The sequence below is a fragment of the Balaenoptera musculus genome, chromosome 9 (assembly GCF_009873245.2).
Source record: "Balaenoptera musculus isolate JJ_BM4_2016_0621 chromosome 9, mBalMus1.pri.v3, whole genome shotgun sequence".
Lineage (NCBI taxonomy): Eukaryota > Metazoa > Chordata > Mammalia > Artiodactyla > Balaenopteridae > Balaenoptera > Balaenoptera musculus.
In genome coordinates this window covers 22,883,894-22,901,181 of record NC_045793.1, presented here as the reverse complement: position 1 = coordinate 22,901,181, position 17,288 = coordinate 22,883,894, and the positions used below count along the sequence as shown (strand labels likewise).

Here is a 17,288-nt window from a genome sequence, read left to right as displayed (position 1 = left end):
CAATAATATGCTACTACACACCTATCGGAATGGCTAAAATTAAAAATGGCAACACCACCAAATGCTGGTGAAGATGTGGAGAAACTGGATCACTCATACACTGCTGGTGGGAATGTAAAATGGTCCAGCCACTCTGGAAAACAGTTGGGCATTTTCTTAAAAAACTACAAATGCAACTGCCATACAATCTAGAAATTGCACTTCTGGGCACTAATCTCAGAGAAATGAAGACTTATTTTCACACAAAAATCTTTACACAAATGTTTATAGCACCTTTACTTGTGATAATCAAAAAGGGGAAACAATTCAAATGTCCTTCAACAGGAAAATGGTTAAACTGTGGTGCATGTATGGAATGCACCATGGAATACTACTCAGGAATAAAAAGGAATGAACTACTAATACGAGCAACAACGTGGAAGAATCTCCAGAGAATTTGCTGTGGGAAAAATCCAGTCCAAAAACTTATACATTGTATGATTCCATTTATATAGCATTTGTGAAATGACAAAACTATAGAAATGGAGAACAGATTAGTGGTAGCCACGGGTTAAGGCACAGGTGAGGGTGGAAAGTGGATATGAGGGATCCTTGTGGTCATGGAAATGTTCTGTAGCCAGACTGTGTTTATCAATGTCAATATCATGGTTGGAATAGCGCAGCACAGTTTTGCAAGATGTTACTATAGGAAACTGGGTAAAGGGTACTAGGAATCTCTGTTTTATTTCTTACAATTCCATGTGAATCTACAATTACCTCAAAATAAAAAGTTTAATTAGCAAAAATACTAGATTAAAAACCTCAAAATATAAAAGGAGATAGGCAATTACTTTGTATTATAAAAAGCAGATAGAAATATCTCAATTTCCAAAAAATTGAAATTAATTTCAGGTACCATTATTGAGTCAAACTTTGGTTATGAACTGAGGAATTGAAGGGAAAGAAGTCAGTTTTCATTCACAAAACTCAATTCAACTTCCAGGAGAAAAAAAAAAATGAAGCTATAGACAAATCTATATATCTGAAAAAGACTTCAGCTCTTACAAATTTTAATTTTAAGAAGGTTCCAAAAGAAATGCATTAAGCAGTCTTCAAAATGTTGTCCGTACTGCTCAGAGAAAATATGGTATTTTTAATCAAAGTACGTCCCTCTCAGAATAACTTATTCCAGAAAGGTGGGTCACAGTTGCAAATAAAGGGAGAGAGGCAGGAGCTGAAGGCATTTGTGATAGAAGAAATGAGGCTGGAGGAAGCACTGGGACAGCGTGGCCGAAGTGACAGTACCCAGGACTTCACACCAGGTCTCCAACATCGACTTCCTCATCCTGCACACAAATCCTAGTTCTATCTCCTTTATTGAACTTCAGGTAAATCACATAATCTCTGGACTAAAATTTCCTCCTCCTCAAAGACAGAGAGAACATTTTTTACCTCCCATCAAACAGGATATTTGCAAGGATAAATATCTGTACAGCACAAAAATGTCTGAAAGAAAGGTCCCAAGAAATAGTATCTGCAAATGTGGTTCATTTAAAACATTTAATTTAAGTCTATTTTATTTGGGGAAACATGCATAACAGAAGACAGTAATTTTGAAGGAGACTGGAGAAAGAGAAAGGCAAAATGAATGAGATTTAAACAAAGTCAACATCCCAGTTTATTTTCTCAGTTGTCTTGAGGTTACTGGTAGAAAATTCAGTATTGCTAAAGGCATGTGGTACCCCTATGCACTAGCAAAACCATCTTAATAGGATGGATTTTCCACAGCAGACTTTAAGATGTTGAAAAAAACTAACCAACCAACCAAAATCTCACAAGACTGAAAATCCACCAGGGATCTGGGGAGTGGTTTTCATCATGACACTGAAAAATGTCAACAGCATGGAAATAAGCAGTAATGCACTCTTAAATTTCATTTTACCTGAATTGCAGCACTAATTTAATTTTGCCTGGTAGTTTAGTTACTCATTCAAGTCTGTCTGACTCCACTTGAATCTAAGCTCTTTGATTACAAAAATCACAATTCACACTCATCTTTACATGTCCTGTAGCCCATAACTTTGCATGTAGTTGCACTCTGCAAATATGGAATTGAACAAACATGCTCAAGTATAATCTATTACTCCCAGTTTTAAGGAAGATACTTAAGGTGTTCCAAAATAGAGGTTGATGTCCTGATATTTATTAGCCTCAGTCCTGGAACTTATTAAACACTGTTTTTATCAGTTTCTCAATTTATAGTAAGCTCAATTATGTGAATGGAGATTTTTAATGATAATCTGAAAAATAGCTTTCAAAGATAAGTCCTGAGCTCAGAAAAACATCAGCCAAGACAGTAAGAAACTTTTAGCTATGATTTATACCAGGCATGACACGCTGTTTTTTGTCAATAAGCGGCTATTAGATTTTTTTAAGTTTTTATTTTCTAGTCTTTACTTACCAGTGTCTAGTCTTGACTTGACATGCTGATACCTTGGGTTTTGTGGTATCCTTTTGGTCAGATACTAAAAAATAAGAAAATTCACAAATAATTGGGTTAATGTAAGGGTAAGGGTGGCAAAGTTGAGAAAGAGATAAGATACCTTAAAAATTAGAACAAATGCTAAAATTTCATTGAATTTAAAGATGGAAGGAGCTCTAGAGGTCCAACCGTTCCTTCAAATAGGACACTTCACACTACAGTATCTCCACAGGTGAAGATGGTTATGATGTTTCTGTCAAAACATTTCCATATTTTGTCAAAATAATCTCATGGCGCTATGTAATTAGGAAAAAAAGCTCTTAAAAATTATTTCCAACACTGAGTCAAAATTGATCTAGTTTCCATCCAGTCCACTGGTACAACCCACAATAAGCCATTCCATCCTGCCTCAAGCAATCCATTAAAATAACTAAAGGCAGCTCTCTTGTTCTTTTTAATTTTACTCTTTATATGATGGTTTGTAGGCCATCTTCTCGGATACCCTCTAGATTTTATCCACACGTGCCCTAAAAAGTGGCACGCAGACCTGAGCACAGTGCCCAGATGTTGCCAGGCCAGGACCCGCTGCTTGCCTTGAGTCTGATGCTCCACAGAAGTCACCACGATGGCATCTGCTCTCGGGGCAGCTGGGGCGTATCACGGGCTCAAGGAAAGTTTATGGTCAGCAAAATGCTATGTCAGGTCTCCCCTGTCCTACGCTCTGGGAGTAAACTCTGAATCCAAGTACGAGGCATTTACCCATATTAAATTTCAGTGGCATTTTCAAAAGGCATTAAGTAAGGGAAGGCTAATGAATAAAAACATTACAAAATACAGTTTTCTTGCTCAGGCTTTTTTCTGGACTACAAGTAGGAAAAGCATATGTTCAGTAACAGGTAGCTGTGGAATAGGAAATTCAAACTGGGTAATACCCTTCCAGCTTCATCTTCTGCCACTCTCCCACATGTTCCCAAGTTGAAGCTGCCCAAATGTTCCCCAAATATGCCACACTCACTCAGGTTTCCAGTCTTAGCAAATGTCTGCCTAGAATGCCTTTCCTCAACTTGTCCATGGGTAACACTTCACTTCCTCTATAAAGCTGTCCAAGGTGGAATTAGGTACTTTCTCTCTGGTTCCTAGAGTACTGACACCTTGTACTATTGTTCACACCTCGACCTTCTTCCCTAGTCTAGGATTTCCTTGAAGGCAGGGACGATAACTTACTCAAATTTGTTTTCACCCAGTACCTAGCACATGGTGGGCACATTTATTGATATTCAACCAATAAATGAATATCTAGAATGAGCATTATATTACAGCAACTACTTAGTTCCTTAGAACAGAACATCAAACTTTAAAACCTGTATCACTTGCCCTTGAAAACATAGTTAACTACAGCACGTCCTGTTGGAGGATGGAAAAATAAATTTACATATTAAAATACCTTTTAAAATGACCCACAAAGCATAAAAAAAATAGGGTACACTTCAATGTCTTACAGAATATCTATTGGTCAGAGTTCTGGATTTCAGAGACCAGGAAGAATTTTTTTTTTTTTTTTTTTTAAGAAATTCACGTTCTTTTTTTATTTATTTATTTATGACTGTGTTGAGTCTTCGTTTCTGTGCGAGGGCTTTCTCTAGTTGCGGCAAGTGGGGACCACTCTTCATCGCGGTGCGCGGGCCTCTCACCATCGCGGCCTCTCTTGTTGCGGAGCACAGGCTCCAGACGCGCAGGCTCAGTAATTGTGGCTCACAGGCCCAGTTGCTCCGTGGCATGTGGGATCTTCCCAGACCAGGGCTCGAACCCGTGTCCCCTGCATTGGCAGGCAGATTCTCAACCACTGCGCCACCAGGGAAGCCCCCAGGAAGAATTTTTTAAAACTGGGGTACCTACAGAGAATTATCAACATTTAATTTTGACAAGGACATCAAAAACAAAGCAAAACCTCACAACTACCATCTGCTATTTTAATACTTAAAAAGTAGGAAAGAAAAAAAAATCCCAGAATAAAATGTCAGTCCTTTAGTGCTACTAAAAATCTCCTTGATATTGTCTGTGTTTTTCATTTCACCCCAGGCAAGTAAAACCTTTGTCATGGACGCTTAGCAGTGGTCCTCAGAAGTAGAACCCCTGAGCTACTTTATCCTCAGAGAAAGGCTGGAAAGCTCCTTTCTCCTTCTGATCAGTAACCCGCCATCGGTAAGAGAAAGTGGCCAATGCTAATTCCAACTCCCTCTTAGACGAAGAAAGAGAAGATTCTTAAGTGAGAAAAGGAAAATACTCAAAGACTGAAAAGGGGGACTGTAGGATGAGTTCTTCAGAGGGAGGCAATATTGTGGCAAAACAAAACAAAAACAAAAAACCAAACAAAAAACCCAGGGGAAAACATGTGCCTGGTAAATTTAGGAAAGCTAAAACTAGAATTTAGTTATCTTAAGCTAAGGGATTTTCTTTTTTCTCTGTCTTTCGTTTTCCTTCCTTCCTTTGTATTTTTATAATTCCTCTCTGTATTTTCATAATTTCTATATGCTGTTTCCTGTTTTTACTTTTGTTTTGTTTTCCCCACTAGTTTCCTAGCAAAGCTCCTTTGAAAGATTCCAGGCTAGTCTCTGCTGAACCAAGGGGATTTGTCCATACCTCAGCCAACATAGCTAAGAAGTGAGGGTGTCTCTGGGGACCAGGTGTGGTGGCAGCAGAATGATGGGGGGAGAGAGTGTGGACAGCTGCAGTTGCTGAGCCCTTCCCACCCCCGGTTTTCCCTTACATAGACTAATGAGAAATCCATATGCTACAGTACAAAAATGTAGTGTTTCTTTCCCATTTTCCCATTTTGGCCCAAATTCTTGTTCCTGACTTTCTGGTACCAACCATAACGTAAAACTGTTTGTGTTCCACTCTACGCAGTGCACCACAGAGTTTATGGAACTGCCAGACTTTTTTCCTTAAAATCCTTGCTTTGGGGGTGACTGTTTCTTGACCTACTGACCAACTAGCTTTTTTTCAATTACATAAACAGGATGGAATGGTGGAAAGTGAAAGAGCTGAGAAAAGCAGCTGTTTCAAGGAGGACTATTCATTCATTCAACAAAGCCTTATTGAGCACCAACAATTCATTCAGTCGACATTTACTGGATGCCTACTAGGAGTAAGCCACCGTGCTAAGGACACAGAGGTAACAAAACACAGTCCTTCCCATCCAGCTCTCGCTGATGCTGGGAAGAGAGACAAGTGAACAGACGTCACACTGCACGATGAACAAGCAGAGGGAAGCAGGGGGTGCAACTGGAGCATGTAAGATTGGCACCTAATCCAGACTAAAAGAGTCAGGAACTATTTCCTGAGGGGTGACTTCTGAGCTGAAATCCGAGGGCTGAGAAAGTTAGTCAAGTTAAAGGAGTGGTGGGTGGGAGCTCCAGGGTTCCTGGTAACTGATAGACCTGGAGAATAGTGGGCAATATGGGGTCAAATGAGGCTGAAGAGGCAGGCAGGGGCAGAACACAAAGGGCCTTGTATCCATGCTAAGAAACCTAGATTTTATCCTGTAGATCACTGTAGATCCTGTAGATCAAACAGGGGCAATTTTGCTCCCCCAACTCATGGGGACACCTGTCAATGTCTGGAGACATTTTAGGTTGTCAGAACTGGGTGGTGGGTGTGCTACCAACATCAAGTAAGTAGAGGCCAGGGATGCTGCTAAACATTCTACAATGTCAGGAAGACCCTCAACTCCCAAAAAAGAATTAGCTGGCCCCAAATGTCAATAGTGCTGAAGTTGAGGAACCCTGGTGTAGATGGTGGGAGTCACTGAAGAAGGTTAGGGGGAAGGGATGGGATTCTATTTCCATTTTAGAAAGATCACTCTGGCAGCACTCTGGAGAACTAACAGGATCATAGTCAAGAATGGAGGCACAAAGATCAGGTAAGAGGTTGTGCTCAGAGGATCTGTGGTCCTAAGAAAGTAGCAGTAGAGATGAGGAGAGGGAGACAGTTTTAAGAAGTCTTTAAGATATAAAATCTTTAAAACTGACTAGTGTAACAGGGGAAGGGCAGTGATACCATTCCCCAAAAAAGGGACTTACGGAGGAAGCATGTATTGAAGAACATGATGTGTTCTGTTTGGGGCATTTTGAATATAAGGTATCTGTGGGTTATCCAAAATGGAAGTGGTAAGCTGGCTATCTGGGGAGTCTGGAGATCAGGAGAGATTTCTGGACTAGAAAAAACAAGATTTGGGGGAAGCCATGGGAATGGACAAAATCACCATTGGAGAGTGTATAGGCTGAGAAAAAAAAAAACCAACATTTACGGTCAGGTGGAGAAAAGCACTGTGGGTGAAACTTGAAAGAGGCCAGAAGAAAGTGGGTCATGAGAATTAAAGAAGAAGAGTTTCAGGAAGAAGAAAATGGTCAACAGTGATCAATGCTGTCAAGTCAGAGAACGAGAGGTCAAATATGAACAAGCGAACAAGAATGCAGGTCAGGGAAGAGAAAACAGAAAAGTGAATTTGGATTGAACACACCAGGACACTGCTGATGACCCTGCTGGATGCAGTTACAGCACACTGACAGGAGCAGAAGCAAAAGCAGCAGGTTGAGTGTTATGAGAAGGGAGGAGAGTAGCCAGATGGTCTTTTTTTTCCCCTTCAGAGTTGCTAAGGAATAGTTTTTGTTGTTTGAAGAAAGGAGAGATTTGAGGATGTTTATAAGCTAATGGGCTGGATAAGAGGTTGAAAATGAGGCAGGCAGGTATGAAAACAAGGGAGCGGGAAAGGATGAGGCCCAGAGCCCAGGTGGAAGGTGCAGCTTTGGACGTATATTTAAGATAATGAAATAAGACAGGTGGTCATGATGAAGTTCAACAGGAGAAGGGAGAAAGTTGAGAAAGTTCATGTTTGTGGTACTCGTACAGGCTCTTTGAAAGCAACCAAAAATGACAGAAGCCCTTTGGGGGCTTACATCTCTAGGGAGGGTCAAAAGATAATGCCCTCCCTGTCTACCCACCCCATACCTGCTCTTTAACCTCTAGTTGGCTTTTAAGACCCAGCACAAACACATCTTCCAGGATGATTCCTCCTCTGGGGGGCCCAGTCAGACAGAAATCTCTTCCCTGCCTGGACTGTCACAGCACTTTGTACCATTAACACTCCTCACTGCCTGCACTTGGGACAGAGGCTCTACCTCTGTATCTGCTACAAGGCCTTGCACCAGTGTGAGAACAATAAGTACACCAAATGGATGGAAATGGTTCTGAGAGCTGAGCAACACGCAGTGTGCGTGCTAGTGCCCCGTGGGCAGCACAGACATCGAGGGCTCGAGGAACCTGAAACAAAAAGATAGCCCTCACACTGCGGGTGATAAGGGAGACTGCATGGAAGAAATGGCACTGGAGCTGTGTTTTAAGGGTTGAACTTCTGCGGATAAAAAGATGGGGAAAAGGGATGGAAAAAGTATTCTAAGTGGAGGAAATTATAATAGCAAGGCCACTTTAAAAGCATGTTTAAAGAATGGCAAATTGTTCTATTTGCTGGAGAAGATCCAACAACAACAATAAAGGTAATTGCTGCTAACATTTATTGAGCACTTAACTATGTTGTCAGGCACTCAGCTAAGCATTTCTCTCCATTATCTCATTTAATCCTCACAACCACCAATAAGGTATATACTAGTATTATCCTCATTCTGTCTATTAGGAAGCAGGCATAGAGAGGTGGAGTGACTTCCTGAGGTTAGCTGGTAAGAGTGGTAGAACCTGGCATTAAACTGGGCAGTCTGGCTCTAGAGCTTGAACTCTTAAACACTTTACTGTGCAGCCTCATTCAGGCAGGGGTTCTGAATATGGGGTCCACTGATGGGCTTTAGGAGGTCCATGAGTCCCATGAAACTGTATGTAAAACTTTGAGTATATGTACATTTTTCTAGGGAAAGGTTCCTTGACCTTCACCAAATTTTCAAAGGGGTCTATAACCCCAAAACGTTTAAGAATGGTGGGTATATGGAATCCTGTGCTGTAAGGTTGGACATGGATACGTAGGCACCAGGTGGAGATCCCTGAATTTAGGCTGAGGGTCTGGACTAGGCCCTGAAGACAATGGAAGATATCAGAAACACTGAGATATGAGCCACACAATCAAAGGAGTATTTTGGTAGATTACTAATATACGCAAAGTGAGACTGGGCTTTGTGAATACATGGATGTTGTAGAAAAGGGAGAAGAATGAGAAGTCAACAATGGGATTTTTCTGAAGGAAAATCACTAAAAAAATGAGGGAGATTGTCTGAATCACAAGTCATTCAAAAATGAATGAGCTTTTCTGACTTCCCACTTCTTTTAAAATGGAACTCACAAGGTTGTTCACATTGAAATTGCAACGTATGTAGTAAGACTTACATTTAAGGACTAAAAAAAATTCCATTATATATTTTGTTCAAAATTTCTCTACTTCTCTCATTTGTATAAAGAGGATGTCAATAAAATGAAGGGACTAGGTGTCAACTTTAAGAGATTTTTGTTTATGGGAGTTTTAATCTGGACCAATCCTACCGATCTCAAACACCAACCTTGACCCACGTTTGCGTGTGCAGCAGCCCCTACTCTGCCAGCGGCTACCACCTGGGGCTGACTGTAGTTTTCAAGATGGCCACAACAGAACTTCCCAACCACTCACACTGTGATGTTGACACCCCTCCCAATGAGGAGTGGGGGCCTAGGTTCCCTCCCCTTGAATCTGGATGGGCCTGTGACTGATGGAAGTGATGCCATACGACTTCTGAGTCTAGATCATAAAAGACAATACGGCTTCCACCTGGTTCTTTCGGGACACTTGTTCTTGGAACCCAGCTCAAGCTACAAGGAAGGCCAAGTCACACAGAAAAGGCCATTTGTAGGTGATACGGCTGACAGCACCAGCTGAGTTCCCAGCCAACAGACTATATCAGCAGCCTAATGTGAATGAAGAAACTTTCAAGATAACTCTAGACCCAGTTTCTGTCCGCAAAACCACATGAGAGAGCCCAAGTAATTGCCTAGCTGAGCCTAGGCAACCTCCAGAACTGTAAGCGATAATAAATAAATGACTATTGTTGTTTTAAGCCACTAAATATGGGGGAGACTCATGAGAAACCAATATATAATTGGAACGCCAACCCACCCCTTTTACTTCCTAGCTAAGCTCGTTTTTGTTTTTTTTCTGGCCGCGCCGCACGACACATGGGATCTTGTTCCCCCACCAGGGTTCGAACCCATGCCCCCTGCAGTGGGAGCGTGGAGTCTTAACCACTGGACTGCCAGGGAGGTCCCTCTAGCTAAGCTCCTTGGGGGAAAGCAAAAAACCAAAAACTACACTGAGTAACTGCAACTTACTCCTCCATCCACTGCAATGTGGCTACTGTCCCCATCATTCTACTGTGGCTCCTGTAGGAGCTAGCCAATGTCAGAGATCCCCTAATTGCTAAATATAATGGCTGCTTTTCAGTCTCTAACTTACCTGACCTTTCTGTACACTGTTATATAGTCCCACCTTCAGCTTTCACTTGGCTTCAGTAACAGCTCTCTCTCCTAATGCTCCAATCACACATGGATGATTCTTCTGTCAGCCACTTAAACACTGTGTTCCCCAGGATTCCATCTTCTTAATCTATAGGTTCTCTGTCGGCCATTTAGGTTTAATTCCATTTACATGCTTCTGATTTCCAAATAGTGAACTCTAGCCTTGACTTCTCCCAGCTCAGATATATTCATTTACTCATTTAACAAATATTTAAGGAACAATTATTGTGTGCCAGGCAGTGGCACAGTACAGACAAGGTCCTATCTTATCTTCCTGTAAGTATGCCAGAAATAAACAAGCAAATAAAATAATTACAGGTCATGGCCTACTGGGTGAAGACAGCATATTGAACAAATGCATCTAATTTCACTTCCTTCCAAAACCTCAGTAAAACCTCATTAAAAGGACACTATTTTACAGACACAAAATCCAAGAAAAAGAGAGTAAGAGTGGGAGAAGTGATAACAAGTGATTTCTGAAGTCTAGAAAGCACATCAACAAGTGAAAATGACTTGATGGACTCAAGAAAGTCGAAGGGAAAGCCAAGAAAAATTCTTAAAAGGCTCAGGAATTGGCAGCCCCAGGCACCTCCAGAAGTGGGAGTAAAAGGAGTGACTGAAATAAGCAAGACTGGTTGAAGGCTGAATGAGAAGCTACTGGATCTCCAAAACCTTCTCCCTCTGTGCCACTAGGTGATTGCCCTTCCCCCACCATAGCAGATCTATAGATTTATTCCCTGGAAAGGGTTTCTGGACTGGGGGGTGTCTCCAGACACAGGGAAAGGATATCATTACTGAAAATAGGGGTATTAGGTGAATGATGCATACTAATGTTGAAATTTAGCCCCAACCTTAATTCATCCAGGAATTCAGCTAGGCCTTTACTCTCAGGAGAGGGGAGGAGTTCTCTGGAGAAAATGACCAGCCTGAGAGGAAAGAGCTGAAGATACAGATTTGGGAAAGGGAGTCCCCAAATCATGGCCCACTGAGATCTTCTGGTAATTAAGCTCACATCAGCAAACTCTTCCCAAATATACAGAGATCTCAATCACCTTTTTAAGTCTCCTACTCAAAAACACAGATTAACAATTTAAAATTAAAAGAAGTTTGAGAACATTTCTATATATGGACTGAATTACGTCCCCTCCAAATTTGTATGCTGACGCTCTAACACTCAATGTGACTGTATTGACATAGGACTGCACCTCTTTGGGAGGTAATTAAGGTTAAATGATGTCATAAGGGTGTGGCCCAAATCCCATAGGATTAGTGTCCCTATAAAAATAGACACCAAAGAGCTCATTCTCTTCCCTCAAGTGCACACTGAAAGAAGAGGTCATCCAAACACATAGCATGAAAGTGGCCATCCACAAGCCAGGAGACAGTTTTCACCAGAAACCAAATCAGCCAGCACCTTGATCTTGGACTTCCCAGCTTCCAAAACTATGAGAAATGAATTTCTGTAGTTTAAGTCACCCATTCTGTGGTATTTTGTAATGGCAGTCCAAGCTGACTAATAAAAACATCACCAACAAAACAAAAAGAAAAATAGCAATATGGAGGAAACTGAGACTATGTAGGAAGAAAACATATTTTAAAAAATTATCATTAGAGAACACATCCACACAAAAACTTATACAGGCATATCTCAGAGATATTGTGGGTTCTGTTCCAGACCACCCCAATAAAGTGATTTTTGTGATAAACTGAGTCACACAAATCTTTTGGTTTCCCAGTGCATATAAAAGTTATGTTTATACTAAACCATAGTCTATTGTGTGCAATAGCATTATGTCTAAAAAATATATATATATGTATCTTAATTAAAAAATACTTTATTACTAAAATATGCTAACCATCATCTGAGCTTTCAGCAAGTCGTAGTAGTAACATCAAAGATCACTGATCATCATAACAAATATAATAATAATTGAACAGTTTGAAATATTGTGGTAATTATCAAAATGTGACACAGAGACACAAAGTGAGCAAATGCTGTTGGGAAAATGGCGCCAACAGACTTGCTTGATACAGAGTTGCACAAACCTTCAATTTGTGAAAAATGCAGTATCTGCGAAATGCAATAAAACTAGGTATGCCTGTATGAATATTCATAGTAGCATCTTTCATAATAGCCCCAAAGTGGAAATAACCCAAATGTCCATCAATAAAAGAATGCATGAATAAAATGTGGTATATCCATGCAAAGGAATATTATTCAGTAATAAAAAGGAGTGAAATACTGAAGCATAATACAACATGCATGAACCTTTAAAACATTATGAAAGATGCCAGTCACATAAGACCAGATTTTGCATAATTCGATTTACATGAAATGTAGAGAACAGGCAAATCCACAGAGACAAAAAGTAGATTAATGGTTGCCAAGACTGAGGGGTGGGGGAATGGGAGAGACATGAGAGGACTGGGGAGTGATGGCTAGAGGTTACGAGATTTCTTTTGGGGATGATGAAAATGTTCTAAAATTGATTTTAGTGATGACTGCACAACTCTGTGAATATACTAAAACCACTGAATTGTACACTTTAAACAGGTGGATTTATGCTATGTGAATTATTTCTGTCATGCCATTATCAAAAATAAATAAATATATATATAAAACAAGTAAAAAGATATAAAAAATTTTTGCTCTACAATTATACTAAGTACTTAGGTAAGAGTTAAAAGAAAATAATTAAGTTGAGGTATATTTTTCTGACACAGAAAGATGTCCGAGACATATTAAGTGAAAAAAGCAAGTTAAAGAACCATATGAACAATGTTTAACATTTGTGTAAAACAAAACCCCAAAATAGAACTCTCTCTCTCTCTCTCTCTACACACACATATGTAAATGCATAGAGAAAGTTTTGGAAAAGATAACTATGCAAAAAATGATAAATAATGATATAGACATTATTTATAAAAATTTATAAATAGTAGAGAATAAAAATAAAGATAGAAACTCCAGGAAAAACAACAAGCAATAAGAAAGAAAATGTAACCCTACTGATCACTGCTCTGGCAGTAATCAGTATTTACAGTCATAGGAAAAACTCAACTGTGAAAAAAAAAATCCAATTAGAAATTAGGCAAAAGACATAATGAGATATTTTACCAAAGAGGATATACGGAGGGTAAATAAGCACATGAGAAGATGTAAGATGTTCAACCTCAGTATCAATTAGGAAAATGCAAATTAAGACCATGATGAGATGTCGCTACACACCTATTAAAACAACTAAAATAAAAATTATTTACAGTACTAAATGTTGCCAAGAATGTGCAAACACTGGATCTCTCATACCCTGGTGCTGGGAATGTAAAATGGTATAGCCACTCTGGAAAATGGTTTGACAGTTTCTTAAAAAACTAAATATAAGCTTACCATACAACACAGCAACTGCACTCCTGGGCATCTATCCCAGAGAAATGAAAATTAATGTCCATACAAAGAACTGTACCCCAAAGTTCAAATCTCTATTTGTAATGCCCCAAACAGAAAACACCCAAAATATCCTACAATAGTTGAATGGTTAAACAAACTGTTATACATCCATACCACAGAATACTAATCAGCAATAAAAAGGAATGAACTATTGCTACGGGCAACAACTTGGATGCATCTTAAGGACATTATTGGAGCGAAAAAAGCCAGTCTCAAAAGGTCACATACTGTATGATTCCATTTAGGTAACATTTTCAAAATGACAAAATTACAGAAATAAGAGGACACATTAATGGTTGCCATGGGTTAGGATGGTGAGGGGGAGGAAAGTGGATGTGACTAGTAAGGGGTAGCCTGAGGGAGATACTTGTGGTGAAGGAATAGTTCTCTATCTTGATTGTAAATTGACACACTTGCAAATCTTGATTATATCAAATCTACACGTGATAAAATAGCCTCAAACTATACACACATTGTACAAATGTCAGATTCCTGGTTTTTATATTGTACTATGTTTACATAAAATATAGTCACTGGGTGAAGGGTACATGGGACCACTTTGTACTCTTTTTGCAACTTCCTGTGAATTTATATTTATTTCAAAATAAAGGTTTTTTAAAAGGACGTCAGAGTCCAAAACACAGTTCTTAAGAATTAAAAACATGATGGCAGAAATTAAAAACTCAATAGAGGGATTGGAAGATAAAGTTAAATCTCTCAAAGAGAACAAAAAGACAAAGATCTGGAAAACAGGAGATAAAATTTAAGAAAATTAGGGAACCAGTCATATAGAAGCAACATCAGAATAATGAATTCAAGAAAGAGAGGAATATTTAAGAAAATTAGGGAACCAGTCATATAGAAGCAACATCAGAATAATGAATTCAAGAAAGAGAGGATGGAGAAAATGGAGGAAGAAAGTCAACAACAAACAATTTTTAAAAATTTTGCAGAATAGAAAGACATGAGTTTCTGGCACCCACAAAGATAAGTGAAAATAGACACATAACAGGGAATTTTTTGTGAAACATCATAACACTGGTGACACAGAGAAAATTCTACAAGCTTCCAGAAAGGAACAATCAAGTCGCATACAATGGAACACAATGGCTTTGAACTTCTCCACAACAAAGACTGAATAGTAGAAGACCACAATGCAATGTTTTCAATATGCTGATGATTTCCAACCAAGAATTCTATACTTAACCAAACTCTCAGGCAAATAAATATGAAGGTAGAATAATAACATTTTTAGACATGCCTAATGTCATAGACATAAATTTAAAATATTTATTTCTTATGCACTCTTTCTCAAGAAACTACTGGTAATTGTGCCCCTTGAAAACAAGAGAGTGAGCTGAACATCTTTATCCAGAGCACAAATGGACAACCACACAGGGCAACCCAGCTCTTCTACCTCTACACTCCTAAGACTATTCCTCCTTTTTCTCCCATATTTCTGATCTCATTAACGGCATCAGCACCAATGAGTAGCCCAAGCTGGAAACCTAAGTCATCCATCACACTCTCATTTCTCAAAGCTCATTATTAAGTCATGATGATTTTATCCCCTAAGTATTTCTCTCTGTCCCTAGTTCCATGGCCTTACTTTAGGCCCATATCATAATAACCACCTAACCCATCTCCCTATCCCCGGTTCTGGACTCCTCAAATCCATTCTCCACAATGTGGCTACAACCACTGCCTAAAATGCACATCTGACCATGCAACTCGGCTACTTAAAACTCCAAAGCTTCTCAAATTCTGACCAGCAGGCAAAATAAATACACAGTGGTCAAACCACTACTCTCCACACATACCTCCCCGACATCCACGGTAGACATTATAATCCATCATGGCACTCTCCTACAGAGCCTCACAACTTTCTCAGCAAAGCTCACAGGCATCCATCCTGAGATGAGACAAGTTGCAACTCCTGTTCACTATAAAAGCCAAGAATGCTGGCAAGGCACAGAAGGCCCTTCCAGACTTCACTCCTGCCTCTCTACAAGGAACTGTCCACTTTCATGGTTCACACCTCCTAAACATGGTTCAAGATGTTCTCTCTACCTGGGATGCTTCTTCACCTGGTTAGTAACTTGGGATTTCAGACCATCTCCAGGACCCTTCTCTCACTCCCTCGGTTGAGTCCTAGCTTTCTTCTGTGCTCTCCTAACATCCTGTTTCCCAACCACATTGAACTCAAATTTTGTTTATAAGTCTTCCTCACTAGACTGAACTTATTAAAGGACTAAAAGGCCTTGTCTTATCTCTTTGTATTTCTAGCACTCCCTGCACCTTAGGAATCCAGTAAACATTTGTTGAGATGAAATGACCACATATGCAGCAGGGCACTGGAGGTGAAACAGACAAAAAAGTAAAAGGTCTTATTCGAGGAGAGGGTAAAACTAATGTCATATTTTGCATCCCTTCCAAATGGCTTGGTCTGCTTATTTCTCCTCTTTCTGTACCCCAATAATCAGAAATGATGGCTCCTTTGATTTTGTTCCTTTAACGTTTTGGGCTTCATCCAGATGTTACTTATATTTTGTAACTGCCACTCCTAGACTGTAAGCCCTTTGAGGGAAGGGACTTGTGTCTTCATGCACTTCGCTCCTTTGAGCGACAAATACAGTAAGCCTGTGCGGGATGGTGGCCAGGCTGCCCAGGCTCCAAGTCCCCCAGGCCCGCCCCGCCTCCCTCCCCCCTCCAGACCCCTCCTCACGCCGCCGCTTCCCGCCTTCCGGAGGGCGGAAGTCGCAGGCTACTGTTCTCTGCCCACGTGGAGCCTTTTCCGGTGCGCCCGCCCCCTCCGATTCTCCGATCCGGACCTGGCTCTCACCTCAGGATTTCCAATGTGCCTCCGGACAGACATATTTGCTCCAACCGACCACGCTCGGGGTTCTAGCCTCAACGGTAGCTTCTAACCGGTGAGAAGTATGCCGGTAGGAAGTAGCCTCTTCCTACTCCCACAACCCAGCTCAGCCGCCTCCCTACAACCTCTTCTCCGATTGGCATGCCTTCCCCTGCCAGCCAATGGCTGCCCTGTTTACTCTCTTATGGCGGGGTCAAGGGAGAGTGAGACTCCACTCAATGGTTGCCAAGGGCAACGCGGGACGCCGGCTGCCGAGGTCCTTTGGGCTCTCCGCTGGGCGCGCGGACGCCAGCTTCAGCGCGGGAAGAGGGGCGCGGGGGGAGGGGCAGGCTGCCGACTGCGCGTGGGCGGCTGCGGAGAGCTCGAGGGGGGAGGGGCTCGAAAGCGTGGAAAAAAACAAGTGTTTCTAGCTAATGTGGAAGCACAAATACCGCGCAGGGCCATCCCCCTTTAAGGCCGTATTAGCCAAACATCTGGATACTTCTTCCACAACAGGGGATAGATATGGGACATGGTTGTTCAGCAGGGATGAGAATCTGTAGTTCATTATTTTCAGGTTAAGTTAATATGCAAATTATGCAAAATATCATGTGGAAATACAGTAATTATTGTTGCTTTAAAAGCTTTTAGCTAGCAACAGAACGGCAGCCTTAATTGCAAAGCACACACATCATTCTGTGATTCATCATTCATTTAACAAATATTTAATAAGCACCTTATGAGAAAAGCTGCAGTAGGTTTTGTGGAGGATGGGAGGATGACTAAGACCCAGTCCCGTTGTCATGGAAACCATTGTGACTCCTGCCATCACCCACCACCTGTTCTTATTCCAGATCTGAAAATTAAGTCCTAGCACCTTTACAAAACAATCACACACACAGTTTGACTTGGCTCCAAAATGTCCCGCCAAATCCATCAAAATTATTATTTCCTTTTACATGGGGGGAACAATACAG

The 17,288-nt window shown here is 40.7% G+C and overlaps 1 protein-coding gene across 1 annotated transcript in view; it reads right to left on the bottom strand.

Annotated features, from left to right (window-relative positions):
* Nucleotides 1-16,489, bottom strand: part of CEP41 (centrosomal protein 41) — a 46,601-nt gene extending 30,112 nt beyond the window's left edge. The window contains 2 exon segments of the mRNA XM_036864017.1: nt 2,441-2,504; nt 16,300-16,489. Coding sequence (XP_036719912.1) covers nt 2,441-2,504; nt 16,300-16,332 — 97 coding nt within the window. The 5' untranslated portion in view covers nt 16,333-16,489.
* Nucleotides 16,490-17,288: the final 799 nt, after the last annotated feature.